General features: G+C 34.9%; 1 protein-coding gene across 3 annotated transcripts; it reads right to left on the bottom strand.

Moving 5' to 3' along the window:
- Positions 1-1,574: 1,574 nt before the first annotated feature.
- On the bottom strand, positions 1,575-6,735 carry siae (sialic acid acetylesterase). 3 transcript variants are annotated; one of them, XM_042743884.1, is made up of 11 exons: positions 6,583-6,735; positions 6,314-6,376; positions 4,870-5,022; positions 4,496-4,656; positions 4,260-4,398; positions 3,902-4,076; positions 3,365-3,489; positions 3,143-3,276; positions 2,887-3,041; positions 2,572-2,767; positions 1,575-2,428 (listed from the first exon to the last, which is right to left on the bottom strand). In XM_042743884.1, exons 2-11 carry the CDS (start codon positions 6,372-6,374, stop codon positions 2,192-2,194), a joined length of 1,536 nt encoding a protein of 511 aa, XP_042599818.1. In that variant the 5' UTR covers positions 6,375-6,376; positions 6,583-6,735; the 3' UTR covers positions 1,575-2,191. The 3 variants fall into 3 exon arrangements, with proteins under 3 accessions (XP_042599818.1, XP_042599819.1, XP_042599820.1); XM_042743885.1 differs by having other exon boundaries at positions 4,870-5,019; XM_042743886.1 differs by lacking the exons at positions 2,572-2,767; positions 2,887-3,041.
- Positions 6,736-23,334: the final 16,599 nt, after the last annotated feature.

Here is a 23,334-nt window from a genome sequence, read left to right as displayed (position 1 = left end):
ACATAGTTACAGTAGCTATTAATGTGTATATATATATATATATATATATATATATATATATATATATATATATATATATATATATATATATATACATACATATATTTATATGTTAAATAACTGCTGCAAAACGAATAACTTTTGAGAAAAGCAATATATGTGATATGTGAGCGCTTTTATGCCAGTGTCACCTTTCTGTGAAATATGCAGAACATAAAAAAAACATGGTTTAATGTACTGGCCATTAGGTGGCGATACTGGCACATCTAAAAAATATGCTACATTTTTATATTTGGTAAAGGCCAAGGGACAAATCCCACGGATTTGTAACAGAAAATTAACTTGGCATGCAGAACAGTACATTTCAAACACACCAGATGTAGTCTGTTCAAAGACTAAAAATTCACCACAAAGACCAAAATTATACAAAAAAATACGCTTTCAGTGGGGTCCTCCATCCTGCTTGGTGCTGCTTGTCAGACTTCGTAGGCCTATGTTTACAAGAGGACTGGCAGAAAAAGATAATTTGTTACTCAAGCTGTGTTCTGGACATACCTGACCAGCGAGAATAAAACTGTATTATGTAAATCATGTTATGTGAATGTTAAACCTTCACAGCATAACTTTGAAAATTAGCCTAATATTAGTAATAATAGAATAATTTCATTAAAAAAAATGAGCAATTTTAGAAATGATCAATACAGATGATTCAGGAAAATGTGGAATGTGTTATATAATATCTAAACATTATTTTCTTTAAACTCTACACTCATTACAGTGAAGGAGAAATTGCCTCAGTTTTAACCCAAGTCTCAAATCAGCCAGATTCCTTCCTTTTAAAGCCACATAAAGCCATGTGTGGTCATTGAGCCCATATTTGGTAAGCAGTTAGCAAAAGAACCCATGGACATGTTACTGCTGACAGGATAGCACATTCAGTAAGGCAATGCAAAAAAATATCATGATATTATCTATTAGAAACATCATCAAAAACAGTAGCATTTGACACTAGTACTCAGATCTGTAGAACAAGTAGGTTACAGAATGAAATGAAATACACAAACACTATAAAAATAAAAAAAATAATCAATATAAATTACAACCACCTACAAATTCACTACAATACTAAAAACATCCATAAGAGCACCAGACAAAGTTATCATAGAGTAGTGATTATTAATGAAAACTTTAACAGTAATATGGATTGTAAAAATGATAAAATGATCCACCCCTAATCTATAATAAATATTAACAATGCAATAAATTTTCCAGTGTTCTTCCTTTCAGAACAGAAATCACGTTTCACAAACATCTACATCTCTGTCTCACCTCACTAATTTTCAAACCCTGGCTACGGCCATGACAGTAAGTTTTGAATTGCAATCGAATGAGCACTCTCTGATGATTGGTCACATGTGTGCTAAGTAGACCAAACAGTTATCTCTTATTTCATGCAAAATGAATAAAGTCATTGACACAGACTGCTATGACAATGAGCCATCCAGTAAAATGCTCAAAGCGGCAAAGCAAGCCACATCACAGAACAAGGAATGTTTGTAAATGAACTGCATGCATAAGAGTTGCATTACCATTTATTTTAGCCATTTGAGACAGGAAACGCTGTTGGGGGTGGTACTACCTCCCTGAAATTAGTTTTTGCAGGGTGGGATGTCTGACCTCAGACAATAAAACTAAGCCTGACAATACAAAATGTTCAATGTTATGTCACATAAAAAGTAAACTTATTGTAACCTTTTACAAAAGGGCACATCTACAGTAAAGTGTAAACTGATTAAACTGGGGTGGAAATTGGTGGAAAACAGATCTCCCATTAGAGAGTTCAAATTACAAACATTTAGCTTATGTCACTCAAAAAGATTTACAGAAGTACAATCAAAATCTCTCTCAATACATATTTTGTACATTTTACACATTCATATAATTATTTTTGCACACTATATGGCAGTGGTTTTTAATCCTGGTCCTAAAGACCCATATTTTGTATGTCTTCCTTACACACTTGATTCAGATCATTGACTCATCAGCAGAGAGCTTTATCAACCAAACTGAGCGTGTCAGATAATAGAGGCATACCAAATGTGCAGTGGCCCCCAGGACCAGGATTGAAATCACTGCTATATGATATTAAGAGTCGTTTTCTAAACTTGATGTTTCAGTATACTATTGTTGGTCACTGTTTAGTTATGGCCAGGATGAATGGTGGTGCAGGTAAGAGTCCATCAGAGCTGTAGATAGGGCAGGCTTTAAGCTGACAAGGCCAGTCTGTCCAGAGATAACGCACTGCAGTAATATTAGCAGCTGGACATTGTGGTGTAGATACAATGACATAATATAAGCCATGTTTTACAATGTCAACATGAAACCATTTGCCATCTGATCCACACGCCTTATCCTCAGAGCAGCAGATCTATGGTAAAAAAGATACAAATTAAAACATTATCAGTTAGTCAAAGTCAGTTCAAAAGAAGCATTTTCACTTCAAACTTCAAAACTATATTTTTGAAAATCATAATTTTCAAATTGAATGAACGTATGTGAAGGTGATCTTACCTCAAAAAAACGATCATTGGTAATAGCTATACCCTGTTCAATACCCTGATTGAACACAATGTAAATGAAATCCTGTTCGAGAAAGGCATGAGTAGGGAAAGGTCCTTGGAAAGATACATTTTTCTCCCCATAGGCAACAGCTCTTGCCCCAAGCACAAGTCTGTATGCCACATCCTGTTTATCCTCCGGGTGGATACTATTATACCCCCCACCCACCCACCCCCCACCAAAACAAGCAAATCAGCATGTTAGAGTTAAGCACTTCCATTAAACTTTTTGAATAACACTTTAACTACAGTTTGTGCTCCTCCTCACCTGCCCCAGGGAGACCTATCATCAGGTAAGTCAATAGCAAGCGCCATGAAGGTGTTCTTCATGCGCTCATTAGGGGCATAGCCATAGTCTGCGGTCTGATGCCAGCGTATTTCTCTGAACCCATCTTTTGAATTGTTTTTGAGATATGTGCTTAGCTAGAGATACAATGGAAGTACAATTTGATGTTTAAGTATTGATGATACATGGGTCTTGTCAAAAGTATTGTTAAGATCTATTTCTGACTATTCAGTGGCACCTGTACAAATCCAAATGGGAAGCCTAGTGGAGTCTGGCCATCTGAGCCTTCATGGAAAGCCATCCTCCAGTCGTCAATCATCACAGGGAAAGAGCAGTTGTATTTATCTCTGTTATAGTTTGCATTAGCCTCACCTGAGATAAAAAGCAAAGTAAAAATAGCAAGTCTTTGCATGTTGTAATTGATATACAGTGCTATAAATCTTCACTTGAGAATTAATACCTTGGTACCATATGGCTCCTGTTATGGTCATGTTGAGTAATGGATGAATCATGGCATTCCAGAGCACTGAACTGTTCCAATTAGTAGAGGCACCCTCCATGAAGTAACTTTGTACAGGTAAAACACTAAGGGGAATAGTGCAGGAAATTCAGGTACAGAAGTTAAACATGTAAAACGAGAAGCAATTCAACTACTGTACTGCACCAAAAGGGAAGTCTTTTATGCTTATTTGGCTGCCTACAGTAAAAATAGTAATGTTGTGTAATATTTCTAATATATTAAAAATGGCTTTTATTCCTGTGATGGCATACATTTTTAGCAGTCATTAATCCAGTTCTCAGTGCGATATGATGTTTCAGAATTCATTCTCATATACTGATTTGATTATCAGATGTTGAAAACAGTGCTGCTTAATATTTTTGTGAAAACGATTTTTTCAGGATTCTTTGTAGAATAGAAAGTTTAAAAGAACAGCATTTATTTGAAATAGAAATCTTAATAGAAAACATGATTAAGTATTATGTTATTGCATTGTACCTTTTCATCAATCCACACTTGTGAAGTGCCCTTGGGGATGACCAGGCCTCCACAGGTGTGCCTCCCCAACTTGAGTGTACTAGCCCTATTGGATACTTCAGTGTTTTGTAGAGATAGCGACCAAAGAGCCAGCAAACTGCAGAGAAATGGCTGAATTGCTTTCCGCCAAGCAATTCTAACAATGAACACAAAAAGACAACAATAACAGCTGCTTATTTCTTCAGGAAAAGGTATTTTATGCATAAATTTTACTAACAGTTTTTCACTTTCCTCTGGAGACAAAAATAGGTTTGACAACACCCTTAAGATAAAACAGGAATGCAAAAATTTCGCTTGTGTTTCAGACCATATTCCATACCTGCTGTTGGTCGGGACCAAGGAACTTCCACTCCTGCCAGATCAATTAGTTCCTCATCACTATGCGCCAAAGCAGCCTGGAAGATCCTCACATCAGGGAACTTGGAAGCCAAGGCCAACTCCTCTGTTGCATTAATCACCTTTCGAAAAACAAGTGACATTCATGTCTATTACAACACATATGAAAATAGAGGAATAAGCATATCAAAGACTTTGAGTTAAGAGATATTCACTTACTTGGCCAACAGTGAATGCCATGTTACTTTGTCCGCTACATAACCAGGTGTCTCCAAATAGCACATCTGTGAGTGTGATTGAGCTGTTAGTTATACTCTGAGATGCAGTCAAGTTGTAGGGATCACCGACCTCCACAGGTTCGAGAGTTGTGCGCCAAATACCTGTGAGACATTAAAGTCAGAATGCACTGTTATTGTATTGAATTCTTTCAAATGGATATGAATTAAATGATCACTTTTTCACAGGAGAACCTAAGTCATAGAAGGTTTGAATTGACGAGAGTCTGAGTAAATAACAGAATATACATTGGTGGGTGAACTCTTCCTTTCAAGCAGACTTCACTGGAAAATTTCATTTGTTTAACTGATACTTACCATTGATAACAGTAGTAGAGACATTGTTAGATCCTGACAATGACACCACAACCTTGGCACCTGTCTGTCCAAATCCCCACACGACTGCTTTGGCTGGGGCCTTCTGCAGAACCATGTGATTCCCATAATAAGAAGAGAACCGAAACACTTCTGCTGGGAATACAAGGAAATGGGATTAAGCTTTAATTAAGCTTATACGATTTATTAAGCTTATACGATTGTTTTGTAGTGAATCCAGGTGTTCCCTGTTTCCCACACTTTTAATTGTACTCTAATGCCATGCCCACAGAGCGGAAACCTTTAGGATGTAGCCAAGCAGACTTACGTCTTTCAGGTGGAGTCAGAAATATAGTAATTACGAGTTCAAAGCACATGCCTGACAATCACGGAACTCTAGATGAACTCTAGATGAAGTCGTGTTGTGATGGAAGGGGCATGTGTTGAACTTGAAACATTGTGGAAACATTAATCTATAATCTAGAGAATATCATATATCTATATATAGTGAGCAATGAGCAGAAAGAAAATCTACATTGAATCATAGCGAGCTGTTACATTTATAAAATTTTGAATTTATTTAATTGAATTTATTTGATTTAAATACAGCACAAAATTATTTTGAATTATAAAATTATTGTAAACCATAACAATGAACCCAACATAGTTTATTGTGGGCAACTAATAATAATCCTTGACAATAGGTCACTTAAGATCAAATACCGAAAAATGAAGAGGACATTTACTGTAGTGTGTTCAAAATACCACAGAAGAAAATGACATCACATGGTCACAAAGGTTTGATAACCCGTTTTTTTTTTTTTTTTTTTTTTTTTTTTTTTTTTCAGGGCGTGGTTGGTTAGTAAAATAGTTGACTGAATTTTTGTTGACATGAGTAAACAAAATATTTTCTTAAATATTTCTATCGTGTTGCTCCAGAAATGGTCGGGTCTTTACGTCATGACGCTTATACGTCAACACGTGATCCATAACAACCCCGCGTGACACGCTGTAAAAAAACATTCCAGTAGTCCTATGTATGCGCATATTACGCGTTTTGCTGACACTTATAAAACCAAGACAATTTGTTTTTTGGCTTTTCTTCTCTGATGTAAGTTATATTCTGCTCTCAGTCAAATCACTGGATCATTCCAAATGCTTATAATCAGCTCATGCATCGGTTCGTAGCTCATTCATTCGCTTAAAAGAACAACAACCACAACTAACCTTACATCGATGCTGTCTCACCGCATTGCGCTTCAGCCAGTCTGAATTTCACATGATTGTAAATTTGCACGACACGTTTATTCTTAACTATTTCCTTAATGCTTTCGACCTCAATAAGACCATTCGCTTATCAAAACCTCGTTGGAAAGCACATTGTAGGAAACGTTAAGAACGATATTTATTTATGTAAATCACTGTATATCAAAAAGTACTGACTTACCTGCCGATAAAACACTGGCAAATGCGCTCAAAAGTAGCGAGAAAGTAACCGTCTTCAGCATCTCTGCAAGTGATTGAAAAGAAGGAAGTGCATTTAGTGAAAGCAGGCAATGCAGGCAGCGTTTAGTTGTCAAACCGGTCATTTATATTGTCAGTGAAATTAACTTGAGAAATGTACACCCTTAGAAAAAAAAGGTAGCCTACAAAACTGTCACTGGGGCGGTATCGTTTCAAAAGGTACTAATATATAAATAATACAAAGATGTATACCTTTAAGCTTTTGTATCTTAGGATGTAGCGTGACATCTTGTACTTTCGGAGAAGAGTGTAACCAATATTGTTACAAATTTGGATTCTTCTTCTTCTTCTTTTGATGTTTTATGCCGGTCGGCAAACCAGCTTTTGGTGCATATTCCGCCACCTACTCGGATGGAGTGTGAGGCGATGATATCAATGGAAACGCTAATTCCAAAAAAATAAAAATAAATAAAAAATAAAAAATATTTTTTTTTCCTCTACCTATATTTTATTATATACCTTTATTCTTTTCAAATAATTAATAAGAGCTTTATAACCTTTATGACAACTGTTTAACATATTATGTAATGTCATAGAATTAATGCCAGCAGTTTTTAATTCCTCTTTTAGCTGTATTCTTTCCCTTTCATATGCCCTACAGTTAATCAACACATGTTCTACCGTTTCTGGAAGTCCACAATGATTACACTGACCAGTTTCATGTCTTCCTATCATCTGGAGTGATTTATTAAGAGCAGAGTGTCCAATTCTCGATCGAGATATAACTGTATCATCCCTTCTGTTACCATAAGCATTTCTGACATGTCCTACTTGTTTATATATATTATACAAATGTCGCCCTTTATTACCTTTAACCCATCTCTCTTGCCATATCTTTCTGACAGCTATTTTTATTAAACATTTAATTTCTGTTTTACTAAAGGGTACATGAATGTCAATCTCTGTGTGCTTAAGAGCCTGTTTCACTATCTTGTCTACCTCCTCATTTCCTTCCACTCCAACATGAGCAGGCACCCACAAAAACTCGACTATAATTCTCAGTTGCCGTATTCGGTACAAACTTTGCAGCACTTCTAATAAGATATCTTGTCTGGATTCCGATTTTCCACTAAGTATACTTGTGAGTGCAGAATATGAATCTGAACAGATTACCACTGTTGTTGGTTGGATTTCTTCCACCCACTGTAAAGCTATCTGAATAGCAATCATCTCTGTTGCATAGATTTATATTTAAAGTGAGGAATATACATGGCAGCAAATTTGTAAATACTGAAAGTAATAACTATCTAAATGCTGCTGCACTATTGTCTCTTTTGGAACATATTTCTGGTTTTCATTCATTAAATTCAATATTTGCAAATCAACTGTTGGCATAGAGAAAAGCCAAGGTGGATATACTGGCAGAGCCACCATGGGACTAATATCGATATTACTGATACCTATTTGTTGAGCCTGCTCGCCTACTGTCCAGCCAAAGCTATTCAAATATGTCTGCTCACCAGCAGTTCTCCAATATTTTCTTTACTGGATGATTTGTAAAATGACCTTTAATACCAGTCCAATATACCATTTTAAGTTGAATTTCACGAATGTCTAGTGGTGTTTCACCCATTTCTACCTGCAACGCTGTCTCAGGAGAGGATCTAAACGCTCCACAACATATTCTAAGGGCTTACAAATTTGGATTTCTCAGCTGTCCCCTTTAAATACTTACACTACCAGTCAAAAGTTTTTGGGCAGTAAGATTTGTAATGTTTTTTAAAGAAGTCTCTTCTGTTCACCAAGCCTCCATTTATTTGATCCAAAGTACTGCAAAAACAGTACTTTTTAAAATATATGTAGGCCTATATTTTTAATATTTAAAATAACTGTTTTCTATTTGAATATATTTAAAAATGTAATTTATTCCTGTGTTTTCAAAGCTGAGTTTTTTGCATTATTACTTTTTATTATGGAGAAGTCATGGCCTAGTGGTTAGAGCAGGGGTCTCCAACCCTGCTCCTGGAGAGCTCCTGTCCTGCAGATTTCAGCTCCAACCCCAATCAAACACACCTGAAGCAGCTAATCTTGGTGTTCAGGGCTACTTATAATTACAGAAAGGTGTGTTGGAGCAGGGTTGGAACTGAAGTCTGCAGGATGGTAGCTCTCCAGGAGCAGGGTTGGAGATCCCTGGGTTAGAGAGTTTGACTTCTAACCCTAAGGTTGTGGGTTCGAGTCTCGGGCCGGCAATACCACGACTGAGGTGCCCTTGAGCAAGGCACCGAACCCTCAACCGCAGCATAAATGGCTGCCCACTGCTCCAGGTGTGTGTTCACGGTGTGTGTGTGCACTTTGGATGGGTTAAATGCAGAGCACAAATTCTGAGTATGGGTCACCATACTTGGCTTTATGTCACGTCACTTTATATCAAAAACTTTTATTATTATTATTTTGTTGAAAACAGCTTAGTAGATTTTTTTCAGGTTTCTTTGATGAATAGAAATTCAGAAGAATAGAGCTTATCTGAAATAGAAATCTTTTGTCACATTATACATGTCTTTATCATCACCTTTGATTTCGATCAATTTAAAGCATCTTTGCTAAATAAAAGTATTAATTTCTATTAACACCCCCCAAACAAAAATGTCAGTGCTGTCAAGCGATTAATTGTGATTAATCACATCCAAAGAAAAGTTTTTGTTTACATAATGTTTACATAATATGTGTGTTAATTGTTTGACAGCAGTCACAGCACTAATATATATATATATATATATATATATATATATATATATATATATATATATATATATATATATATATATATATATATATATATATACATACACTGACTCCAAGCTTCTGAAAAATATAAAATCTTACAAAAGCATTTAAATAAAAAAAAACTCAAAACTTTGGATCCTGAAAAAAAAATTTACCCAACTGTTTTGAATATTGATAATAACAATAATAAAAATGTTTCTTGAACAGCAAATCAGCATATTAGAATGATTTCTGAAGGATCATGTGACTGAAGACTGGAGTAATGATGCTGAAAATTTAGCTTTGAACACATTAATTAATTACATTTGAAACTATATTTAAAATAGAAAGCAGTTATTTTAAATAGTAAATATGTTTCACAATATTACTGCTTTTGTTGTATTTTGGATCAAATAACTGCAGGCTTTAATGTTTTTAAAAATCTTACTGTCCAAAAACTTTTGACTGGTAGTGTACTTACTTGACATGAATTTTGAATTATTTTTGTTATTGTTATTTACCCTCCCCCCCCATATGCATTAATGCAAGAGAACATACAAAAATTTATTTAATTCGTATTTACTTTGGTCTCGTGTAATTGGCATTTTCAGCATTGTAATGTGCATGCCGATCCATCACTAAAAATATCACCAATCAGGCTGTGTCAATAGATGCAGACAGCAGTGGCCCACTTCATCATCTTAGCATACATTTCAGTAAACATGGCATCCCATCAGTCTAATTGCATCCTGGAAGAGGCTAATTGACTGCCTGACTTTGCAACATCATTACAGCTGATGGGATGGTATTCAAGATAAAAGCTTTGCATACGACTAATCAGAGAGAGAGAGAGCAGAAAATATTTTGATCAATCAGCTAGTTAAAAACCCAGCGGGAAAGGATGAAGAAACAGGGGTTTTAAATGGTCAATGAAGCCATTACTGGATAATTAGGTCATTAGAGGAAGTTGAAGCACACTGCAAAGGCAGTTGCTTTTATATTAAACGAAAATGCTGTGCTTAGGACTTCAATTATTGTAGATGTTTTGCACACTAGCTTAGCTTAAGAGAGAAACATTTATTCAAGGTCCAGTGGTCTTGTTTGTTGTAAAAGAAGCACCCTCAGCACTGGTTCTTCCTTTTAAATGTATGTTTTTAAAACAATGTATTATTTCCTTTTTGTTTTGTATTATCTTAGTAATATGTATGTATTATTGCATCTATCTATCTATCTAGCTATCTATAAAGAGGACAATAAAACATCAATAGCTTATCGTTTACATTTACTTAAAACTTGATACTAATAATCTATTTGATATAATTTGATAATATTATGTAACTTATGTAAATTTCAGTAGTTTTTGAATCAAAATAAGTGATGTTTTCAACAACAACAAATCTATCATCTGCAGAGGTTTTTTTATTTTATTTAATACTAAACTTGTAAACACTGACTAGTTAATACCATATTTGATAAATGAATAGTAACATTCTACTTGGGACTGATGTATTTTACTGTGGGCTCCTTCATAATGGATAGTGATGATAGGTTGAAGGTGAGAGAAAGAATGACTTGAGAAGATCATTTAAATGCAAAGTGAGCAATCGTAATAGCCATTAGCGTTTTAATTGAGTCCTAAAGCATTATAAATCAAGACATGACTGAGAGAGAGCGTGAGGCCTGAATTTTAACACGAGCATGCTGATCTATTAGATGGCTTTAAGATGCACATGAACTGTGTACTTGGACAATTGCCAGTTTCTTGAACGTTAACTCGATTCGTCTTGAGATTGAAGACATACATTTATTTAACAAATTGTCTTATAGCTGACCAGCATCTAAGGAGCCATACATTTTCACACCTATTTCCAGCATAAATTTAACACAGCTAAGCATCATTAATAAAATTGCTGGTACAGAGACTGTGCTCTCAACTTATTATTATTTTTTTTATAGTATGATGCACACAAATAAATAAAATAGATTCATGTAATATTCTTTTCTGCTTACCAAATTTTTGAAATATTGGAAAATAAATAATTTCTTTGCTGTGATACCTTATTAGAACTCCTTGCTGTGCATTTTTATTTTCAGAAAACTGAAAGTGGATCACGGATGAAAGTGGAAATCATTTGATTCAGGGAGTAACGCTTTATAGTGTCTACAAACTGACAAGTTCATTCCACATTTGCTTACCTTTTATCTTCCTTTGCTTACACTTACAATGCAAAGGAAGAGTCATAAAAGTGCAGATTAAAAATACATTCTATAATAATAGAATCCGCAAACACGAAAAAAGATATACTCTTTAGACTCCAGCACTGAATTGGATTGACAATGACACTGTGTTTCTTCACAGCAAAAATCGTATTAATTGGGTGGAATTTAATTATATGCATCGCTTAGTCACTGTTCTCTCCATTGCAGATGTTAACCTGAGATTCACTGCATGTTCTTCTCCGAGGACAAGCATTGCTAATTAAATAATTTTTGAACGCAGCCTTTGCACTTTGCGTCTGCTGTGATGCATTTTATATTCAATTACCCAGAGATGTGTCCTGAAAAGTCAAAGCAATTTTTCCTTATGACCGAATGCAACTTTAAGCCTGAAACAAATAAAAGGTTTTTATGTTTTTATGTTAAATCTTGTCAGTATGACCTATTGAGGGCATTCTTATAATAAAGTAATAATCTTTTACAGACTCAGCTGCTTCTTTTTTTTGTCAGATTTTTCTTTCCAATGGATGGCAAAGTTCCAAGCTTGTGTTAAATGATTCAGTGCTTTCAAACATAAACATGGGGCCAGCATTAATAAAATAAAGCATTGTATAAATAGCAAAGATGGACTGCATTAAAACTGCAGGAGCACATTGTTGTGAGTTATAGAGCGGAGAAAATTAAGCTGGATGTGGCACAAATATAGATGCATGTTGATGGTTGATCTGCTAGCTGCAGTTAGACTCCTGATCAACAGGGGGAGCTCGAATGACAGTAAAATGTGTGTATAAGAGCCACATGATGCTGCACAGCAGTGCCATTAAATAGATATCTAGTAGTCTTCGCAATACATGAAATGATCTGCTTCCACCTGTTTCTCTTTCAGTCTGGACAGATGAGAGTAGGTTAGATTTTGTTGCTGCAGTTTTGCCGTCACCCACCTATAGGCTTAATTGAGTGTAACTCTTAATGAGGAGAGGAGAGACTGCTGGCTTAAATGAGTCCATGTTTGTGCTTGTAAAGGAACACTCCTTTAACACTTTCTGTGAAGCTGCACTTCGTGGTCTAAAGGAGTGTTAGTCTGTAATTGGTTTGAAATTTTGTAGGAATTGCTAAGCTGTTTCATCATGCCGACAGGTATTTGGAGAGCTGAAGGCTTTGTAGGTATATAATTAACATGATTTAGGAGAGAAGAACATTTTAAAAACACATTGGGGGAAGCACCCAGAGGACAATGTTATTGCTCAGCGGTTGCTCCTTCATAACTAAAGAGATTTAATGGAGTCCTTATATCTGTTTCATGAAATTTAATTCGCTCTCTCTCTTTTTAAACTTGAGATCAGCTTGAATTTGTTGGATGTTGTTGATAGTCTTTTGTTGCTCGGCTCTCTGGAATACTAGATTCAGACTGGTCAATAGTTCTATTCAGTGGTGAGATATTTTCTAATATTTGCCGTTGTACATTATTCCTCTAATGTAGTCCACTGAATAAGTGAATAAAAGCCAGTAAGTGAATTCAGACACTGAATGCACCGCAAGTAGCAGTGGCCGATATGACCAAAATCTTATATCTCGATGCGAGTAATTTTATTTTACGGTGTATATATGTAATGATATTTATCACAATATATATATATTTTTTTTTTCTTTAAATAAGGTCTAATGATGTCATCATTTTTAATACAGTAGATTATCTTAAAGATACAGAACAATTTTCATATTTACAGTAATGAATTGTCACATTAAAATTGGTGATTAGGAGCCTTAACTACAGGACATCCTGTCACTATGTCCTCCATATCCAAAGACCTTCATATGTTCCGTTAAATTGAAATTAGTGTCAGTGCTGTCAGCCTCTTTTGGTTCATTGTTGACCTGAGGTGTTTTTTTTATCAGCTTTACTAGTTTTATTACTTGGCAACTAATTATGTTAACTCAACTAATTTAATGTAGAAGAGCTAAATAAATAATGTCAACTAAGTAAATGTAATGATATTTATTTATATTGATTTGTAGGCTCCCCACTGGCAGCAAGACACAATACCCAGGGATGCAAACTAATCATGGGTGACAAAGACGAGCACCCCCCTCAAAATAAAACCCTACAATTTAAAAAAAAAAAACTTATAATAATTTAAAGCCTTTATTATTATTTTTTAACTCTGCCAGAAGTTCCTTTAAATGTTCACTTTCGGTCATAAAGAAGTCAGGGAAAAAAATAGTCTCCTGGTGGAAAACAAAGACTTAAAGGGATACTCCACCCCATGTCGTTCCAAACCTGTAAAAGCTCAAAAAAAAAAAAAAGTTTTCTTCGCTTACAAAAAGTGTTCCCATCATTTCATATAACCCAGATTGCACGTCTGATGGCAGATGGAGCATTCTGACGACGACTTTCATACCTTTTATGGTCCTTGACACTGTTATTTACTTGGCAGTCTATGGGACAGTCACGGGCCTCCCGGTTTTCATCCAAAATATCTTAAATTGTGTTCCGAAGATGAACTGCGCTTTTACGGGTTTGTAACGACATGGGGGTAAGTGATTAATGACAAAGTTTTCATTTTGGGGTGGAATAACCTTTTAAGATGGCAGCAGAGGATCACTCATTAGCTCAGTTGCCATTTCAACTCCCTAGCCAAATTTTTTTCCCACCTCTTGCTTTTGGATTTATAAAATGACTATGAAGTATAGCAAGTGCAGGAAGTCACAAAGTCTCATGTCATTTTAAAGTAAATAAATAAATAAGCCCAGACACCAGCATACTCCATCTGCCATCAGACGTACAATCTGGGTTATATGAAGCGACGGGAACACTTTTTGTAAGCGAAGAAAACAAAAATAATGACTTTATTCAATAATTCCTTTGTCAAAGGTATCCTCTGTGTCTCTCCATGTCACATATGCTCTTCTGTGTCATCCACACCACAAGGATGCACTGTTTCTACGTGTATTCAGCTTTGATTTGAAAGAAAACAGTGCATCCTTGCGGCGCGGCTGATACTGAAGAGCATATGGTGATATGGAGAGACACAGAGGAGACTGTTGACAAAGGAATTGTTGAATAAAGTCGTTATTTTTGTTTTTCTTCACTTACAAAAAGTGTTCCCATCACTTCATATAACCCAGGTTGCATGTCTGATGGCAGATGGAGTATCCTGACGAGGACTTTCATTCCTTTTATGGACCTTGACACTGTTATTTATTTGGCAGTCTATGGGCCAGTAACAGGCCTCTTGGTTTTCATGCAAAATAAATAAATCTTAAATTGTGTTCCGAAGACGAACGGCGCTTTTACAGGTTTGGAACAACATGGGGGTAAGGGATTAATGAAAAATTTTTTGGGGTGGAATATCCTTTTAACCCTTTCGCACGTAAATGTAAAATATACTAGCTGAGCCCCCAGTGAGTTTTTTTAGGTGACCTTTATTTTAGAATGTATCGCCTTATTGTTTCCATGGCGACGCATCATGCTTGTCATGTGACACAACACAACCACAATAGATCTGCATGACACATGGATTGCTTTTATTTTGTTTTTCCTGGGTTTTATTCAAAATATTCACAAACATGCTCACTATATTATGAAATATCTGATATTCTGTTTCTGAAATATGTGCAAGTAAATCTATTTGGTAGTTTAAACACTTTTATTGCCGCCATGTTAATTTGCGCTGAATTCGAGCTGTGGGATTTACAACACGCAAATTCATCCTCTCCTCCAGAAATACGTTAAAGTAGGTCACCGGTAAACTCGGAGAAGGGCAGGGTAAATATGGAGACAGATTAGTCTCAAATATAATTCACGCAAAAAACACGATTCACACATGCGTAGACAATTTCACATGCATGAAACCTAATTCACGTACACACAAAAAAAATTCACGTGCGTGAAAAAAAAATATATTCACAAAAAGCAATTCACATGCGCAAAATAAAAATATATATTCATAAAATACATTTCACAAATGCAAAACACAATTCGTAGATATACAACTGTGCACAAAAACCTTTGAATGTTTAAAATGTACCAGTGTCTGAATGTACAAATCGTCATTTACTACGAATCTACTCGGATTTGTGTGTGTGTGTTTTTGAGACTTTCCTGGCAGAGCTCTCTTCCCACGTGGGTCTGTCGTACTCTTTAGCCAATCAGATGCGAGCTTACCATTCAACCAATCATATCATAAGCCACAGAGTGCATTCAAGGAGCACGATTCTGCGCACCTTTTGCACAATATGGATTAATTAGAACGGAAATTAAGCCTTTACATCAGTAATCCCATAGACAGTAAAAGAAATGGACACAGGCAGCGACCCAATAGGAACTCAATTGAGACAAGTGAAGCCCATTTTTAGCGATTTTGTAGAACTTCCGTTTCTGACGCGCAGACTCAAACTAAGCTTGATGATGTCAGCAACCTGTCTGACAGATGTAAATCTTTTAGTAGCTGTGCGTGCAAACTGCCATCGTTAATCTTTCAGAGACGGCGAGCTTGAGCGGGGAGTTCTTTGGCGTGAGTGAGCAGGAGTAAGTATTCTGATTAATTATTTTGTATATTATTTTAAAATGTAACGCCAGGGCTTCTATGGGCTTCTCTCTTGACGTCTCCCCGATTGCCTGCGAGCTTCTGAATGCACTCTCGGTGGCTTATGATATGATTGGTTGAATGGTAAGCTCGCATCTGATTGGCTAAAGAGTACGACAGACCCACGTGGGAAGAGAGCTCTGCCAAGAAAGTCTCAAAAAACACACACACACACAAATCCGAGTGGATTCGTAGTAAATGACGATTTGTACATTCAGACACTCGTACATTTTAAACATTCAAAGGTTTTTGTGCACAGTTGTATATCTACGAACTGTGTTTTGCATTTGTGAAATGTATTTTATGAATATATAATTTTATTTTGCGCATGTGAATTGCTTCTTGTGAATATATTTTTTTTTTTCACGCACGTGAATTTTTTTTGTGTGTATGTGAATTAGGTTTCATGCATGTGAAATTGTTTACGCATGTGTGAATCGTGTTTTTTGCGTGAATTATATTTGAGACTAATCTGTCTCCATAGGGTAAACTTTATAGTTACCTACACAATCTGTATATAATATCAATAAAACATGTCGTCAGATTATATTTGTAAGGAACATTATTGCGTGTATTTTACAAACTGTAAATGTATTGTTTTGCTAGTACTTATGTGTATTTAAATGTTTGAAACCTAAAATAAGCATTATATGGTTGAAAACACTGAATATTGTGATAATATGACAAGCGATCAGCGCATCCGATCTGGCTCAGCGCCAGCCAAAACACGAAAGCGGATTTGAATTCAGCAGTTGATGACGTGACGCACTGAAAGTTCTAATCTCACCGGTGTGATCGTACATGTTAAAGGTTTAAGATGAAAATGACATGTAATTACCATTATATCGAGTAGATGGCAGCAGAGGATCACTCATTAGCTCAGTTGCCATTTCAACTCCCTAACCAAAATGTTTTTCCACGTCTTGCTTTTGGATTTATAAAATGAATTATAAAGTATAGCAAGTGCACAAAGTCACAAAGTCTCGTATCATTTAAAAGTGAATAAATAAATAAGCCCAGACACCAACAGCCTAGCATGGTAAATTATTTAAATACTTAACTAGTTATCTACAAATTAAGTTAATTATTAATGGTATAATAATTAAATAATGCATTAAATATTTGGGCTTTTTTTTAAAATTTAATTTAAAAGCTAAATTTTTCAAACATTGCCTAAAAAGGACACATCAAAGTAGAGTTTTAAGTTATGTTTACCTGTGTAAGCTTCTAAAGGCAACACAGACTTGTTGCTGCTGTAGTTTTATTACTCTGAATTTACTCTGCATCACTTTAAGCACAGCTCTGTTTTGACATCGGCTTGTCAGATGGTTTGTTCCGTCCATTGTTACTTCACTGCCAATCGCGGATCAATTTGGCGGATTCCCTTACGTAATTTTTTACACTCACGCCTGTCATTCCTGAAACAGTATACGTGGACGATCCTCTTAAACTTTTCTTAAACTCAAACTGTGAATGTATGTAAGAGAGACCGAGCAAAGGGCGCTTCCCTTATGGTGTAGCTGTCTGAGTAATCAATAACTAACTACACAATGAATATTTTATTTACATCGTGTATGCTTTCATTTTGTCTTGTGATAATACAAAGATCTGTGAGTGTGTAGAACTATGTAAACTTGAGAAAACAAAAACTAGATCAGAGTGGATTCTGACTAACGTACAGTAAACACCTCTGACTGGCCATTGCTTTCAACAGAGATAACTGTGATTGGCTAAAATACTCAATGCTACAAAACACGTTTTGGTTTTGTAATTCGAAACCAGTGCGTGCACACAAAAACACACAGGAGTGTTTGAAGGTGGGTGAATTCGAGCAAGTACAGAATTGAGTTGGTACTATTTTAAAAACGGGCTATGTAATATTGAAGAAAAATGCGATACCTTGTTAAAAAATGTGATATTAGATATGCGATACGATATTGCTAAAGTGTGTAAAATAAATTTCAAATATATTTTAAAATGTTTAAAAATGAAAATTATATAACCAATTTGTTTCACATTCTTTCTTGGAAAAAAAAGAATCACTATAACTTCTGAAAGTGACCAGCAGTGTTTTAGCATTACATAAAAAGTAATGTTACAAATCAGAAAATGTCATTTTAACATCAGTGTGAAAAAATAAATAAAAAATTAATGACACTAATTTTATATCTTCTATTGCAGCTTATATTAATACCTGCTTAACACTACATAATATGCTGCTGCTAAGTGCAACCCTAACTAACCTGTTTGTTAGTAATTGGACTATTACCAGTAATTCATCTTGCAAATAATTAAACGAAAATAAGATGGAATTAACAACAAAAAAATTTGTTTGTCATATAATTATCCTTAAGTCAGTCTTATCTCCATCATTTATCACAGTCATGTTTCCTCTTTTTCTCCTCTTCTTGCTTTTTTCTGCTTTCAAAGAAAAAAATCTCCCCTGCCTAGTATTTATGAAGACATTGATTAGCTTGTTCAGGTCTGTTTAGGGTTGGAGCTAAACTCTGCAGGACAGCAGCTCTCTAGGACCGAACCTGTTCTAGATAGATGCGGGGCACACTTCATGAGCACATGGGGACTTGCGATCTTACAATGGCCAGTGTGTGTGTGCGTACGGTAAGTCCACAAGACTGTTAGGTGTCTCATTCATGATTTTAGCTTTAAGAAGGGTGTTCATGAGCGCCCCCTTTGTGGCCGCTACATGCCTTCGATCCGCACTTCTGCCCAGCCCGTTCTGAGGTGAGTTTAGGATTTGGAACAGAACCACAGTAAATGGGTTGAGAGCGCTGTGGTGAGGACATATTGTTGTAGGCTGGCCGGGAAGTTAGTATCACCCTGGTTCTTTGCATGACTCCAAAATCAACATCACTAAGTGTTCGGAAACTCTTTCAGTCTTTATTTACATAACATGTCTATGAAAGTTTGAATTTGAAAAATTTTTGCAAGAGAGTGATTATAAACACAATGAGGCTGTAAAGTGTGTAGATTTACATGTTCGTGTTCGATGACATCTAATGTCCCAAATAATCTCTGTAGTCCCATTGTTATATGTTTCCTGTAGTGTTTGGAGTTTTATGTTGTAATTCTGATTTTGTGTTTCCTGTGTCTAGTTTTGTAGTTCCTTTGTTGATTGGTTCCGCTTGATTATCTCCCAAGGTGTTGCTTGTTATCCTGTTAACCCAGTCTATATATACCCTTGTGTTTCCTTTGTCAGATGTTGAAGTTCCTGCCCTGTGTGTACCCTGGTTCTTGTTTTCTATTGTTTTGTTCTTTAAATACTCCTGCGTTTAAATCCTCTGTTTCCACCTTTGCTACACATTTTACACTCGTTTTGCCACTTGTTAGCAGCCACTGTTTTTAAGATAATAAAAGCTTTTAAAAATCACAAGGGGTATTACCGATGTAGACCTATATTATGTTGCATAAAATGTGAAGATATAGTTAGTGTTAAACACAGACCTTATTTCAGGCAATTAACCAAAAAACCCACAGACCTGGAAGACCCATGGAACTGGGAGTGCTAAAATGCTGACTGCTTTCTGGGGTTTGACCTACAAAAATGTGTCATGCCTGCAGCACACTATTCTCTAGCAGCTAGCCATTAAGTGTATATCGGTTGTACATTCATTATTGAGGTGCATTAATGGGATTGTAATGCTCAGTAATATCAACTATGGCTTTGGACGCCGCTACAAATGTCTCTCCCCTTAAAACAGTGGGTATGGGGGAATTTTAGAGATGGCCTGAGACTGTTTCTTGTATCACTGCACACTTTCTCTTGTTTCAAAACATCTAGCGCCATCTAGCTCAGTTATCGATTTTAGTTATTGTTATTATTAATATTAAAGTAATTATATTACAATGTTTGTTTGCTAAACTGATTGTTTTGTATGTTGTACATTTTCCTATACTATTAAAAATAAAGGTTCTTTACTGGCATTGATGGTTCCATTTTTTTTAGTTAATTATCCTTAACTATATGCAAATATTTATGATTTATTTATTTTGCACTGTTTTTTAGCAAGTTTTTGGCAGCTCAAATAGTAGCAGTAAAGGCCTGTGTCAGTGTTTGGAAACTCCTGACGGCCTAATGTTCAGAAAGAGTGTGTCTTTGCCCTAGATTTAATCTCACAGGCAGGCAATAAACCAGCGAGCAGTTTCTGAGAGAGACAAGCTCTTTGAACATGACAGTGGAAAATCCCAGCAGATATGTCCAACCTACTGCATGCTCTTCATCATGCCTTGGTCTGACAGCTCCATCATGTAGGCAAATAAAATGACACAAACAGCAATAAGGCCATCATAAATCACACCAGCAGGAACAAGCTGTATGATCCCAATTTAATGACCACTATTTACATGACACTCCACACTAAAACGGCTGCAGTATGAGCTGCATATTGCAGACGTTTTAGTGTGGAGTGTCATGTAAACAGTCAGGGTGCGTCTAATGATGCATTGCAAATGCAAAACTGTGAGTGGTATAATTGACTGCATGCTCCGTGGGACAGCATGGTGATAACAGCCATGTGAAAGGTATAGGGGAAGATGCTTCTCCCTTAAGAACAATGTGCTTTTACTTTTAAATTATAACATATTTAGAATTGTATCATATTGACATAAGTTTGGAATGCACTGATTTTTTTAAAGCAGTATATGTATGGTGATGCATCAGCCAATGTGTTATTAAGGGAAATGCTGTTTATTCACTATGAGGTATAAATTACTTTTGATATTTTTACAGTTTGTTTGAATAATTAAATAACTATAAATTACTTTTGATATTTTTACAGTTTGTTTGAATAATTAAATAACCAATGGCAGACAAAGCAGAATCATGTTAAAAGAGGTTTATCTGAAAGGTAAATCTATTCAGTTCATTTAAATACAGGCATATGTATATTTACATGTTTAATTTCCCATATTTTAATTAATGATCTTGAAGGTATGACATAATAGAGACACTATGAATTCAGATTGGATAATTTCACTCAATTAGCCTATATAGGTGTTAATGAAAAGGGAAGATGTATGACAAGTTCATCTAATTCATGAAATTACTAAATAATAACCACATTAATTACAATAAATATTTAATTAAAAATTAATAACAATAATAACATGCAACGTGGGGCCTTCTGTACTAATTATGAGGGGGAAATCTTACCCCAAATGTTTAATTTAATTTTATTTAACTTAAAAAAAATAATAATAATAAAAAAAAATAATAAAGAAAAACAAACAAACAATAAATAAATACAATTTTTATTCCAAAAAATCTAATGCTACACTGTCCACAAATCCCTCATTAACATATATACACAAAAAACATTGATATTCAACATAATCATAGTGTCATAGATCACAACTTCCAGACACACAGAAGCACAAATTAGATCAGTTAACTAAAGTTGCCAGCCACTGCCAGCAGTTTTGATGATTTTCTTCTAAATTTGACGGCCCTCAAAATATTATCTGCTATGAATATATGAACATATTATATATCAAAATAAAGAATATAGCCTCTAAAAAACATTTTATTCTATCTTCATGTGTTCATATTTTATCACCTCTTGAATGCAGATAGGTTTAATCAGAAATACAACATTTTGGACAAAAAAAATGCATGCATGAAAAATGCATTTTTATCAAAGTAGTGCATTTTCAAGCAAAATGCATTCAGATGTCATTCTTTTACCTGTAAATAATTATATGAACAATAATTGAAATTGCACTGAATAAACAGAACAAACACACACACACACACACACACACACACACACACACACACACACACACACACACACACACACACATATTTATATATATATATATATATATATATATATACATATGGCTGTTTCTGCAACTATGGGCACTTTTGACTCTCCAAAATTTAGAAAAATCAACCCCATGTGAATTTTAATATGGAACGTTTATTTTATTTTTTATGTTTTTCAACTCTTCTTCTTGCAAAATGCCCTTACTGCAATGTTACAATAATGTTCATTATATACATTTTTCTTTTTTTAATTTCTATAAAAAAATTATATTTAAATAGCTTTTAAATTTTGTGCAGTTTTGTAAATACTAAACTTTTGATATTAAAAAAATATATATGAAAAGAAATAAAATAAAGCAGATCTGTGGTAATGACATCTTGTGTGGGTAAGGACACAATGTCAAAGTGCCATGAAATCAAAAACAGGCTACTGTATAGAACAAAAGCAGAATAAACAGAATACAGAATGTATTGCATGTGTAAAAGATAGTAGTTTTGCAGTAAAAAACTCAAATTGTTTTTCATGTTTAATGTCCTAAAGTTGATGTGTTTGTTGCAACAAACTGATTTGAGGCATGCAGTACTTTGTGTTTTGCCCTGTGGTTTCTTTTATTTGTAAAAAATGTTCTCTCTTTTTTTTTTTTTTTTTTTTAGATTTTTCTTCGATTCTTTTTTTCAGCTGGGAGACACTCTTTATCTGCCCATTTTCCTTTCTCTTTTTGTAATGTTCTTTTTCCTTCTGCAGATACTCTGCATACCTCTCTGGGTCTTTTCTCATTTACTCTCTGCATTGCTTTGATCATATTGTTGATGAATTTGGTCTAATCTAGTGTTACAAAATGTCATGTTTAAATATAATTTACAATCAACTGAATATTTGTAATTTAATATACAGTAAACCTTGAACTCGTCTCTACCGCAACACAAGGTCTTTACCGCAACACCTAAATTTGCTGCGGTAAAGACATGTTGCAGAAATAACATTTTTGCTACTATTGCAGCTAATTGGCAGCTAGCAAGGTCTACTACATTAGTTTTGACTCTTAGCATCTTAATATACATGAATTAAACCGTAATATACATTTATTTTTAAATGTAGTTCAAAGTACAGAATTACTAAGCTGTATGGTAAGGCCACACAATAAATACTGACACAGAAAAGATGATATTTACCTTATATTTTTGGGATCTTGTCAGTGAAGTACTGAGGTGGCCCAATATGTCAGCAATGTGCTCATGTGCTAATTTCTGTTTCCATAGAAACTAGACTTGTTTGTCTTTGATAAAATGTGATAATAAAAGCCATTTTCCATTGTTGCGGTAAGGACTGAAAAGTGTGGGACAGGCACATTTAGTTGAAAAAAATCATAAAAATTATTAGTAAATAAAACAAAACTTTAAGATGCTGTAAATTAATATGTATATTAAGCAATTCCATTTGAAATAATGTCAAATTGTAATTCAATTAGCTTATTTTACATATCTCAACATTGTGACCAGAGTTGTGGGACATGAACAAAAATGCTGTTTGCTTCATAATTTTATATTAAATCACATTAACCATTAATAATATTTTGTCAAAGTGTGTAATGACACTGTGAATATATTTATAAAGCATCATATGACAAATTTTAATGTAAATCTTAAATTTCC

Source organism: Cyprinus carpio, chromosome B18, assembly GCF_018340385.1.
Source record: "Cyprinus carpio isolate SPL01 chromosome B18, ASM1834038v1, whole genome shotgun sequence".
NCBI lineage: Eukaryota > Metazoa > Chordata > Actinopteri > Cypriniformes > Cyprinidae > Cyprinus > Cyprinus carpio.
The sequence above is the reverse complement of the archived record's forward strand: the minus strand, read 5'-3'. Positions and strand labels throughout refer to the sequence as shown.